This window comes from Chinchilla lanigera, unplaced genomic scaffold (genome assembly GCF_000276665.1).
Source record: "Chinchilla lanigera isolate Chin_1 unplaced genomic scaffold, ChiLan1.0 scaffold00105, whole genome shotgun sequence".
Classification (NCBI taxonomy): Eukaryota; Metazoa; Chordata; class Mammalia; order Rodentia; family Chinchillidae; genus Chinchilla; species Chinchilla lanigera.
The window spans coordinates 5,737,010-5,749,340 of NW_004955506.1; the positions used below are offsets into that span (position 1 = coordinate 5,737,010).

The 12,331-nt window shown below is 48.0% G+C and overlaps 1 protein-coding gene and 2 long non-coding RNA genes across 5 annotated transcripts in view; 1 reads left to right on the forward strand and 2 right to left on the reverse strand.

Moving 5' to 3' along the window:
• The window catches only part of St6galnac2 (ST6 (alpha-N-acetyl-neuraminyl-2,3-beta-galactosyl-1,3)-N-acetylgalactosaminide alpha-2,6-sialyltransferase 2), a 23,235-nt gene extending 16,441 nt beyond the window's left edge, over positions 1 to 6,794 (forward strand). For both annotated transcript variants that reach the window (XM_005407425.2, XM_013506078.1), the window contains exons 7-9: positions 1,338 to 1,421; positions 2,770 to 2,869; positions 4,118 to 6,794. In XM_005407425.2, coding sequence (XP_005407482.1) covers positions 1,338 to 1,421; positions 2,770 to 2,869; positions 4,118 to 4,285 — 352 coding nt within the window. In that variant the 3' untranslated portion in view covers positions 4,286 to 6,794. The remainder of the gene's footprint in view (positions 1 to 1,337; positions 1,422 to 2,769; positions 2,870 to 4,117) is intronic.
• LOC106146949 lies at positions 5,959 to 8,202 on the reverse strand. The gene is made up of 3 exons (XR_001231602.1): positions 8,163 to 8,202; positions 7,970 to 8,079; positions 5,959 to 6,265 (listed from the first exon to the last, which is right to left on the reverse strand). It is a non-coding gene; the product is annotated as an uncharacterized LOC106146949 (long non-coding RNA).
• A 6-nt stretch (positions 8,203 to 8,208) lies between these two features.
• Positions 8,209 to 11,366, reverse strand: LOC102023175. 2 transcript variants are annotated; one of them, XR_264360.2, is made up of 5 exons: positions 11,313 to 11,366; positions 10,694 to 10,792; positions 9,945 to 10,041; positions 8,812 to 8,952; positions 8,209 to 8,249 (listed from the first exon to the last, which is right to left on the reverse strand). It is a non-coding gene; the product is annotated as an uncharacterized LOC102023175 (long non-coding RNA). The 2 variants fall into 2 exon arrangements; XR_001231603.1 differs by having other exon boundaries at positions 10,615 to 10,792.
• Between the last annotated feature and the right edge of the window lie 965 nt (positions 11,367 to 12,331).

Sequence of the window (12,331 nt, forward strand, 5' to 3'; positions counted from 1 at the left end):
TTCGAGACAGGGCCTTGTTATGCAGTTCAGGCTGCCCTTGAGCGCACTCTGTAGCCCAGGCTGGTCTCAAATTCGCAAGGATCCTCCTGCCTCAGTCTCCTGAGTGCTGGGATTACAGGCGTGCGCCACCATGCCCGGCTTTTTTTTCGTTTTTTATTTTGAGACACGGTCTCACCAAGTCACTAAATTATCCAGGCTGGGCTCAGATCTGTAAATCTCCTACCTCAGCCTCCCAAGGGCTGGGATTACAGATGTGAGCCACACTGCCTGGCAACCGCAGCTTTTGAGCTGGTCTTTATGGGTTAAGTCACAAAAGCCAGGCAGCCCCTGCCCCGCCCTTATGATTACACAACAATTGCTCCTTAGTTCTGTGCTGGTCAGGAGGACAGGCTCTGTGACATGGGCTGGCGGGGCTGGGCTCTTGGGGGCACTGCCTCAGAGACATCAGGTGGACATAAGGCTCCCCAACACCAATGAGCTCCCCCTCCCATACCCCTAATCCATCCCCTACCCAGTCCCCCTCCCAGTCCCGGTCCAACCACACTGCCCTCCCTCCCGGCCAGCAGCCCTACACCAGCTCTGGAGCCTCAGCACCTTCCCCGTCCCCTCCCCGGGGGACTTCCTCCCGCCCACCCTCGCACACTCCCACCCCCAACCCCTCTCAGCCCTCATCCCCCTCCCGGGCCGCCTCGCTGAGCCCCAGCTCTCACATCCAGGCCGGCTCCCGGGGCCCTAACCAAGCCAGCACACCGCCCACCTCCAAGTCCCCCTCCCAGTCCGGCTTAAAACCCCTCTCTTGGAACCCTTCCCTAATCCCCAGGTCTCCCTCCTACAGCCCTGCCACTTCGGCCTCCTACATCGGGCCCACTCGGAACATCCCGTCCTATATTGCCCCCTATGTGCCCCGCTTCCTGAAGGAGCCCCCCTTTTTCCAGCCCCCTACATCTCCCCTTCCCCAAAACTCGTGCTTTCCCTGTGACTTTCCCTGTCCCGCCCCGAAGCCCCCAACACCTCCCGACTCCCTGTACTTCCCCCTCCTCCCCCCACCAAACCCCTGCCCCTCTATGAACTGCTCCTTTCCCACGCCTCCCTCCCTGTTCACCCCCCCATCCTCTCTCTCCTACTCCCTACCCACTGAGGTCCTGGTGAAGGGGAAGCCACACGTGGTGCCCTCGGTGCTACCGGCCACCTTCTACACCCCCTTCTCCCGCTACTACTCCCAGCCCCGAGCCTACCGCTCCCTCCACCGGAACCCCAGGGCTTTCCCATCCTCCTCCAGCTACCACTTGCAATATGATGGTCCTGGGCGCTCTGTCCACTTCTAACATGGGTTCTAGGCCTCAGACTTACTTTGGACCCGAAGCTTCTGCCAGTAAATTCAAGCTACTGCATCCAGACTTCATCAGCTACCTGAAAGAGAGGTACGGCGGCAGGGATGGGGATGGGGATGGGGATGGGGATGGGGATGGGGATAGGGATGGGGATGGGGTGGGAGGCAGGAAGGTAAGCGACCCTTCTCACCCTGTTCACACCTGCTCCGCCACGCAGTGCCTTCCAGGAGCCCCATTCACTATAACCCATGAAAACGAATGCCATGTGCCTGGCACAGTGCCAAGCACTTTCTATTACTTCAGCTACTAGTTTACTTGCTATCTTGATGGAGGTGGTGTTCTAATGAACACAGTAACAGGAAATTCTGGTGGTAGTGGGTATTGGAAGCAGTATTAGCCCAAGGTCACCTTGGGAGGAAACCGGGGGACAAACAGCCTAATCTCACTTCCCTCCTTCCTGCCCTCTATTGGGTTCCTGAGCTGGGAGTAAGTGGGGTCAGTATCTAGTCCTGCAGGATGACATTTCTGGCTATCAAAAGAGGAGAGGGGGCCATTAGTAGGCAGAGGCCAGGGATACTACTGTAAATTCTACGGTGCACAGGATGGGCCCTGCAACAAAGAACCGTGTGGCCTCAAATATTAACAGTGCCATGGCTGAAAAACTGCTGAGACCAAGGAGGCAAATATCTCAGGACAGGGAGCAGATGGAGCGGGGTGCAAGTGGATCTGGGGAGGCCGTGGAAGCCCTATTTTGCAGAGGAAGAAAGGCTTGGCGAGTGCAGGTGCCCTTCCTGGCCAAGCTTAGACACGAACCCAGGTCTGAGGCTGGAGCAGGTAGACACCAACCCAAGTCCAGGACCAGGAGAAAACTATCTATGTGATCCCTGCTTAGTCGGGTAAAGAGGTGGGGTAAAGAGAAATTTAGGTCTCACAGCAAATGAACAGGCCACCCATCTCTAGGCTTTCTGGTTACCTAACAGTCTAGGGATGGGACCACAGGGTGTTGCAGAGGGAGAAAGGGACAAGGGTTCTATCCGGGGTCCCTCTTTCTACAGTACCCCACACAAGGTGTTTATTTCAAAGAGCCTTGCATTTAGGAGTTCACATGCTTTTTCCCCAAATAGGGATTTGGCTGGGTTGTAGTAGTGCTAAAAATCTTTTAAGTTTTCCAACGTGTTTGGACAGCTATAAAATGGAATGGTACAACCATCAAGCTAGTAAGCAACACCTGAATGTTTGTTTTTTTTTTTTGAGACAGAGTCCCACTATGTAATCCAGGCTGGCCTTGAACTCACTACTACGTAGCCCAGGCTGGCTTCAAATTTGCAGTGGTCCTCCTGCCTCAGCCTCCCAAGTGTTGGGATTACAGGCATGCACCACCACACCTGGTAATACCTGGAGGTCTTTCTCAGGCTTTAATATCTCTTTTTGCTTCCAGGTTTTTGAAATCACAGTTGATTAACAGAGGTTTTGAAGATATATACATGCCTAGTACTGGGGCCCTCATGCTGCTGACAGCTTTGCACACCTGTGACAAGGTAGGAGCCCCCTATTCTAGGAGTCCATGGCAGCAGAGGATGTATGTAAATGGAACTTGGTATGACTCTTGATGTTCCTTCCCTGAGAGTCACCCTCAGATGAGAACTCTCGGCCTGTAGCCCATGGACAAAGGATTCCTCAGCCAGGAAAACACCTGCCGACCGGCTTGCTTGTGTACCTGCTATGCAGGGTCCTCTGAAGGATGGGTCCTGGGCCGACTTTGCCTTAATCCCCACAGCTTCCTGTCCCGGAGCTTGCTTCCTTCACCATGTGGTATTTAAGGTTCAAATCATGGCATTTGTTTGTTTGTTTTTGTTTTTTCCGGTACCAGGAATCAAACTCACAACCTCACGCTTGTCAGGCAGGCACTGTGCTGCTGAGCTAAATCCCCAGCCCTTAAGGTTCAAATCAAATTGCCTTTCTAAAAGGAAAATCTCAATAAAACTAGACATCTTTCTATGGGGACATCCTGGAGATGGCATGGCGTGGCACGCTTGGCCTTCCACACACCGCAACTTGGAAATCACAGGATGAGACGTTGCTGGTGGGATGTTGTCTATATGAACTTTGCAGCAGCAGAAAGTTGAACAGCAGTTTTGCAAGACAAGCTCTGACGCATGTGAAAGCCAGGATAAAAGCTGGCTCTATACTTTTTTCCCTATTTCCACACATACTAGGGGATTGAACCCACAGCCTTTACCCTGAGCTATATCCCAAACCCTCTTTATTTTGAAATAGTCTTGCTAAGTCCCTAATATCTGGACTTAAATTTCTCATCTTCTGGCCTCAGCCTCTCAGAATACAGGGGTTATAGGCATGCCTCACTGTGCTGTTTTCCTTATTTTACTGGATAAGTAAAATATTTATTTCCCGCTATACTTCCTTTTTTTTTTACTGGCCAAGTCTCTTGACTACAGTCTATTAGAATGGGAATCAAGTAGTAATGGGCTGTGGGCTGAGTCCCACCCAAGTTCTAAACCCAGCTCTGCCCCTCCCCCAGCACTGTCGGTAGGGTCATATTTAATCTGTTTCCTGGTTTGTTCGGTGGGGTAAGACTTCTCTGAGGTTGGAAGGCTGGCTTGAAGGAGCAGGTATATAAAGCACAGTGCTTGCCAAGTTTACCCTCACACAGGTGCCTGCGCAGGGGTGGGGCATGCCTTTCTGAACTCCTCCCATGTTCCTTACACGACTCTGACTGCACCGTAGGGGCTCAGTAAATGCTTTACTAACTCAGCTGTCCTTTCCAGGTCAGTGCTTATGGATTCATCACCCACAACTATGGGAAATATTCTGACCACTATTTTGAAAGAGAGAAGAAGCCACTGAGATTCTACGCAAACCACGACCTGCGCCTGGAAGCCACCCTGTGGAGGGATCTACACAAGGCCGGCATCCTTTGGCTGTACCAGCGCTAACTCCAAAGTGCAGATTCCTCTGCTTCTTGCAGAGCTATGACTCAAGTAGCCAAAGCCTTTTTCTTCAACCTTTGAAAGGTGCTCCAAGTCCTCAACTCTCTCCTTCCCAGTAAAGGTCACTGAGGTGAACCTGGGACTGCCATCAAAGCCATTCAATGCAGGGAAAGTAAACTCCAGTCTGACAGACGTCTTCACATGGTCTCGGGAAAGTGGACTGCTTTGTTGGATTTGTCTTACAACTGAACACTCCCAAGATGAGACAGCAAGATGTAGCCAGCTATCCCTGAGCCAAGCAGCTCAAAGCCATCAGTACATACCCACTTTCAGAATGTCAGCGAGCCCAGTCAGGGCCTATCAGTAACGAAGACCAAGCAGTGGGTGCAGGGAAATACTTCTCCCCAGCCCAACCTTGCCACTAAATGTTGTCTCCACACCAACGCCAAAGCTATTCAACTTGTAACACAAAACCTCTGCTTTAGGATCAAGTAGGAGAACAAAGAGTAGAGGGAAATTTGAGACTAGATAATTGCATAAATGATGGACGACCATTTTGTCTTTTTTTGTTGGGAGAAAGAAAACAGAAAATGCAGGGTGTTTGGCATGCAGAATCCGGAACAAGCACTGGTGGGTACACCTCAGTGGAAAGGTGCTTGCCTAGGCCAAGTTCTATTTTCAGCACCAGAGGAAAAAAACCCAAATGCAACCGTGAGAGATCCTGCTGTGTGGGCGTCAACTGCAGGGAAGTTATCTGCCACCGAGTGAAGTCCCTCTAGAGATGTAACAGCTTGCTAAGAGGACATTACTGGATGTTGAACCCTCACATCATGACCTTAATAAATTTGAGTCTAGCTAGCTGATAGGCAGTTTCTTAGTTTTGTGGGCTTCAAAATGGATTTTAATTCTAACTGGGTTACACACAGCCCTTGACCAAGCCCTATTCTCCAGCTTACCAACTAGTGACTTTGGCTTTTAGCAGTCTGATATGCTTTACTGCACAAAGCAGAGGGAGATGTCTCCCCAGGTACAGGTGGGCATACTTCCCAAAGCAACATCGGCACGGGCCAATTCACCAGGGCCCGGGAACTAGCCTCTCGACTCTGTGGTTTTGGAAGACTGACTATCAGCTCTGAGAAGAGATGGGGATGAACTCCATCACCAGAGACATAACAGAACTTTAGAAACCCAGAGACATCTGATGAACAGAATGGATGGATATTTGGGCTTTAAATACTAAACAGCTACTTGGGAAAGTTTATAGCATCCCAGAGAACAGGAATCAGACGAGAAATCATTATTCTTCAGTTACTGGTGTTAGGACGAGGATTCCCATCTAGCTTTCCCTTGGCATCACCACAGTCCCTGACATCCCATCCTATCGCTCACACAGTGACAGAGAAGCCCTATTGCCTGGTACCCCAGCAGTGCCTTGACACTCCACTTTGCTCCATCCCACCAAATCTGCAGATGCCAGGAGTACAATGCTTCATTAAATTCCAAGTAAAAGCAAAAGCAATGTTTGTAGGTGGCATTCGTGGGGGTACAATTTAGCAGGCAACTATGAAAACAGAAAACACCAGGATCAAATTCTATCACTGCGGCTAAGTATTGTCCTGCAAAAATCCTAAGAATGTGTCTTCCAAAAGTCAAAGAACAAGTAACCCACAAGGTAGTGAGTCAATTAAAACAACTTTATTTGTGATTCAAAGTCTAAAACCAAGACACTGGCTAAGAAATCCACCTGAGTCTTACCCAAACTGAACATGTTTTCCTGTTTCCCAGCAGAGTATATACAGGTCAATTTCAATTTGCAATCTCTGCAGTCCCTCCTGTACTTGAGATTATGCCCAGGCTACCTAAACTGGATTCTGAATGTTCTTGTACTCCAACTTCACTAACGGCCAAAGGTTTCTTAGATGAAACCTACACAGAAGACAGGTGAAGCAGGCCTGTGTGATCCGTCCAGCACCACTGGGAAATAACCTGTAAAAGCAAACAGGAAGTGAACAGCCAACTATGTGACTCAAAACTGAAGCTGGTTTTTTTTTTCCTGGTGTTAGTAGGGATTAAACCCAAGGCCTTTGAACTGAACTAAACTGTATCTGCAGCCATTTACTTTGAGACAGGGTCGGTAAATTACCCAGGCCAGGCTCGAATTTGGCATTCTGCCTCAGACTCCCAGAATGCTGAGATCATAGGCATGTGCCACCATGCCCAGCTGAAAGATAGAACTTAAGAATTTGGAAGCAAAAAAGGGCTATCAGGCTAGGACTCATTGTAACCATTATTTATGGACATATGTGTGTTCAGAGAACACATCTGGGCAGAATCAAGTTTCAATGCAAGGCAGGGGATATAGCTCAGTGGCACAGCACCTGCTTGGCAAGCACAAGGTCCTGAGTTCGATTCCCAGTACCCCTCCCAAAAAGTTTCAATGCAAGCTGGTAAGATTTCAAGCTGACTAGTTTCAAGGAGTGTCTAAGATAAAATAAAAGTTCTTGCTAAGTGGTAAGAAAATAATTCCCAGTAAGCATATATTCAACTCCCTCTGGACATGAACTGGAGGGTTTACTCAAGTCCTACAGAACAGTCAAGTCGACTCTCAGAAGCAGTCTCACTTCCTAACCGGCCATTTCACTTTGCTTTATTTGCAAGCTGTAAGCTGCTAGGACCAATGTTCAGGCTCATTAAACCTCACCCCAAACGCAGCTTCCCGGGTAACTGAACAAAAATGTGACCTTAAAAAAAAAAAGAACCCTAAATGTAAGGAGCCTGCGCACAGCTGCCAATTTCAACAGAAAAGGGTAATCTGTGTCCACTTCAAGTGTGGCATTTAAGTGAGAACAAAGACATCCCCACCAGCACTACCACTTTAGTTCTTTCTTGCTCATGTGCCAGCCCCTAGAATCCAAGCAGCAGCCCTGTGCCAGCCATGCCATTCAGACAGGACCTAAGCTAAATATGCAGGCTCCTGGTGTTAACAAAGCATCTGGAAACCAAACAGCTCTGCCAGGGCCATGGTACCCTTTCTTTCCTAAATGTCAGGACACTGCTGTGGACACAGGGTCAGAGTCATTAACCATTCTCACTGCTGCAAGCTGGCATGTGTTATACATTCCCATCTCTGTTTCAAAGAGCACATTCATTTTCTCAAAATACGTGACAAACCCTCTTTCATTCTACAATAAGCATAAAGCAAGGGGCCAGCATTAACAGGGTAACCAGATCTTTGGTTTTTAAGCTTCAGAAGGATGTACTATACTGGGGCCCTGGCTAGGCACACTCAACTCCCTATGGAGTTCGCTCAGCTCAATCCCTGATAGAGCCTGAACTTTTTTTTTTTTTTTTGAGCCTGAACTTCTTTTAGAGCATGCAGCCACCTCTAAACCTCAGAATGAATTATTTCCCTTCAGTTGAGATTTTCAGACAGGGATAACAATCATAGATTTGTGGGGCTTCTCAGGGACACAAAAGATGGGTACACAAAGCTTACAGACACCAGGAGAGAACTATCTCACTTGCCTGCAAAGCAGTGTTCAGTGTTCTGTCTCACATTTCAAATGCTTCAGCAAAGCTAACAAAACTAGGTTAAAGTCTCCCAGCCACTTTTCACAGACTTAAGACCAGGGTGGGGCAAGTAAAAGAATTAACACCCCACCCAGCGCTGCTCAGGTCTTCTTTGCTTACATGAATGATATACTCTGGGTCCAGGTCCAAGTCTGGAACCAGGCTGTCCAACACAGTGTAGCTACCTGAGGATCCTTTTTCAGCCTCAGAAACTGGGACTGAGAATGTACCTGGTAAGGAAGAGAAATTTTTTTTTTTTCCTTTTTTTTGAGACAGGGTCTCACTGTGCAGTCCAGGCTGGCCATGAACTCACTTTGTAGCCCAGGTTGGTCTCAAACTCACAACGATCCTCCTGCCTCAGCCTCCCGAGTGCTGGGATTACAAGAGTGCACCACCATGCCTGGCCAGGAAGAGAAATTTGAAAAGAAAACACCTACTTAAAAAGATATACACAACACTTTTTAAAATCTTGCCTCAATATTTTTTTTGTTTTTGTCTTTTTGAGAGGGTCTCACTATGCAGTTCAGGCAGGCCTTGAACTTATTTTGTAGACCAGGCTGGTCTTCAACTTGCAATGACCCTCCTGCCTCAGCCTCCCAGAGTGCTGGGATTACAGGTGTGCACAACCATGCCCAGCCTTTCTTGCCTGAATTTTGCAGCAAGCAAATGGGAAGCTGAGTTTCAGAGATCCACATTCCACACAGAAAGGCCTTTGCCTTCAGACAGGGATAACTTTACATCATCATGGACTCAGCTCCAACCATATGCTAGACCACAACACTGCCAAGAATATATGCAAACTTTCTTCTTAAAATATTGTGATTTACAGTATTCCCCTCACATGAACTCTCAATCTACATTGTCTACTTTATTAAGATGTTTTCCCTCTATGGCAAAAGCTATTTCTATCTACTGTCTAGATGTACCCAATGTCCCAGACCTGGCATACAAATAGCTCCTACCTTTAAGACAGGGTCACTCAGCAGTGTCTGAGAATTCAGTAGGCGGTATGCATTTTAGCAGGTAATAAAATGCCTGAGATAGTATAGTTCACTCATCATTTCAGCTAGCCTAATGAAGGCCAGCTGCATACACAGCACCTCCTGCCAAGAAACAACAATATCAAACAAGGTCATTCATTTCTCCTTCACCCACTGGAGTACATAAAAATACCCTGCAGAACAAGCACGTGGCTTTCAGATTTTTTTAGAGGATTAGAGATCTGCCTCAAGAGCTACTTTAAAATAGCCAGCACTATAATCTTGCTATAATAAAATCCTTGAGCTAAAAGCAGATCAGATCAACAAATTGTCCCTAGATAGATGCCTGTTCTGACAGACAATACATCTGGTTGTTGGGCTTCAAAACAGACCCATTCTTCTCGCTGTAAGTGGAGTCCAGGAATCAGCACACTTCAACACTCTGTAGGTGATTCTGACATATAACCAGGTTTGGAAACCACTAACATTACAAACAAAAAAAGAAAGGACCAATGCCATTACCTGTTAGCAGGCCAAGACTGGTACTCAGATCTCTAGTCTAATATATAATTTCCAAGAATTTTTCAATCTCAGCTTCTCTGACATTTTAGGTTAATAAGTTCTCATAGAAGCAGTAGGATATTCTGCATCTACTAGATGCTAGGTGTATCCTCCATCTACAGTTGAGAACCACCGATCTAATCTAACTTACCAATTGATTGTCTAGGGTGTGGTGGCACACACCTGCAATCCCAGCACTCAGGAGGCTGAGGCAGGAGGATCATGGCAAGCTGAGGACCAGCCTGGGCTACAAAGTGAGCTCAAGGCCTGCCTGAACTGCATAGCGAGATCCTGTCTCAAAAAGCCAAAAAAAAAAAGAAGAAAAACCAAACCAATTGGTTTAATTTTGGGCAAGACAACTCCCTAAGCCTCAGTTTATTAACTTATGTAATAGCCAAGTGGAGAGGAAAAATCTACCCAAACAGAAATAATTCTGTACTACTCCCCTATTCTAGGCCATCAAAATTGTTAAAGACTCACATATCTCCAAATCTAACCATTACTTACAGGAGACCATAACCTATGCAATCCTATGAAACAGCTAAAAATCTTACCATTTATAGAAATTGCACCATGAAGATCCTTCAGCTCAACATTATACGCTGAGTTTTCATATGACTTCTTTCAAAGTCCACAGCCAGCACCTTCAATCTACCAGGAACACAAACTTCACTCGTAACACAAACTACGTTAAGGAATTTATTCCCAAAATATGTTTAAAAGTTGAGCCTCAGTAAGTCAGGACTCTACAAAAAATGTCATTTCAGACAGGGATAACTTTAATCATCCTCAGCTCAACCAGCAACAAACTCCTAAGCCCAGCCAACCCTAACTCATCCACGTTTTTCATCCCTTGCAAAGTGGCCGTCGAATTGGCTTCATTTAAACAGTGACACCTGGGCTGGGGATTTAGCTCAGTGGCATAGCGCCTGCCTGGCAAGCACAAGGTTGTGAGTTCAATTCCCGGTACCAGAAAAAAACGAACAAAAAAATCTTAATAGGAAGCATTTCAGGCTGGGGATTTAGCTCAGCGGCAAAAGCGCCTGCCTGGCAAGCGCAAGGTCGTGAGTTCGGTTCCCGGTACCGGAGAAAAACCAAAAAAGAAAAAAAAACAAAAAAAAAAACCTAACAGTGACACCTAGTGGCCCGAAATAACACCAGCACCCACCCTCCCCGCTTTTTACCATTCAAGAATTAGCATTGCAGATTCTGGGTAGTTCTTACCCTAAAGGGACTTAAGACCAGCATGCATGCACGCGTACAGCTGAATTTAATTTCAGAAGTAAATACAAGGCAGACAGACCATTACACCATCTCTGCTTTCTTGGGGACCGCCCAGATCCTGGCCTGTCTCCATCCACTGCTTTTAAGCTCATCGTCTTTGCAGATGCCAACGAAAGGCCTTCAGGGAAGAAAAAAAGGTTCAGTATTAAAGCTGTGAATTTCAGAGTCTACAATCCCATTCATTAAATAAATGTCCCTAAGCAAAAATGGCTGGCTGGGTAGTCCTCAAGTGTTACGTATTCACACGTTAACACTACTGATGATTTAAGAACTGCCGCCGGCGGAGTGCCTGGGCAAGAACGGGGACCCCCAACCCGCCCCCCATCAAGGCCGCCGGCTTGCATGCTCAACATAGGCACGGCCCTGAGTACTGGGTCGCGCTGGGTGCAAAGACTTCCTTCTTTCAGGTGCTCTTCCAAGCCAAAAACTGGCTTCAGCTCTCTCCATTCAAAAAAAAACAGTAACAGAAAAACTCGCCTTCTGGAAAGCACTTTCTCATCCAGGAGCTCAACCCTCCCTCCCAACTCTGTAAGGAGACTGGGCTTATAATCGCCACTTGAGGTCTGAGGAAGAGGAGGCCCAGAGTGTTAGCCCCAAGAAAACCCTTATAACATCACCAAAATCTCGAGCCTGCTCACCGGGATCGGCACGGAGCAGAACAGCCATGACTTCCACGCACGAGGCAGACCTCGTAAAGAACGCGAGACTGCGCCTGCGCGCAAGTCTTCCCAGAAGTCTCGCCGGAGAGCTCGCGATGCTAAGAAAGGTCTCATGGGAAGTGTAGTTCGAAACAGCCGTCGCTGAGGGGCAGCTGAGTCTTCACCTCAGCGATACTGTGAAGCCAGGGTAAGATGGTGGCCGCCACCAGGGGCAGCAGAGGGTCGGGGGTGGGAAGCCCGCCTGTGGAGAACTGTAGCGGTCAGAAAAGGGAAGGTGGAGGTTACTTCTACCAGAAAGTCGCTGAGCTTCTCAGTACACAGACGGTCCCTGGGCGAGCCTGGGAGGGCGCAGTGTGAAGGGGCAGGAAGCAAGGAGGAGGCTGAGGACCAGCCGAAGTTCCTTTGTGATTGCTCTGCGGTAATTTAGGGTGGTTCGCTGAGTTAGTGTAAGAGATTCCGGGGGAATCCTTCGACCGCCCGGTCTAGTGCTTTTAAAATTGGATTGCGGGGCTGGGGATTTAGCTCAGCAGCAGAGAGCCTGCCTGGCAAGCGTGAGGTCATGAGTTCGATTCCTGGTACCGGAAAAAAAAACAAAACAAAAATAACAATAAAATTGGATTGAGCTGGGTATGGCGGGCACGCCTGTAATCTCCACACGCTGGGAGGCAGTGGCAAGAGGATTACAATTTCGAGCCTAGCCTGGGCAATTCAGTGATTTAGTGAGACCCTGTCTTACAGTTTTAAAATAAAATATGAAGGGGTGGGAATAGAGCTCAGTGTGAAAGCCCTGGATTCCAGCCTCCAGGATGGCACGAGAAAGAGAGAAGAAAGAAGGGGAAAATGGAGGTAGGGCGGGAGGGAAGGGAAGGAAGAGTTGCGGGGACAGGGCATGGGGCGTCTCTAGGGCTGGTCTAACCCACTGAGCCGGGGCGGGAGCCCCACAGTCGCCAGGGTTCCCTTAATTGAGCGGGGTAGCAAAGTAAACACATTAAGCCAGG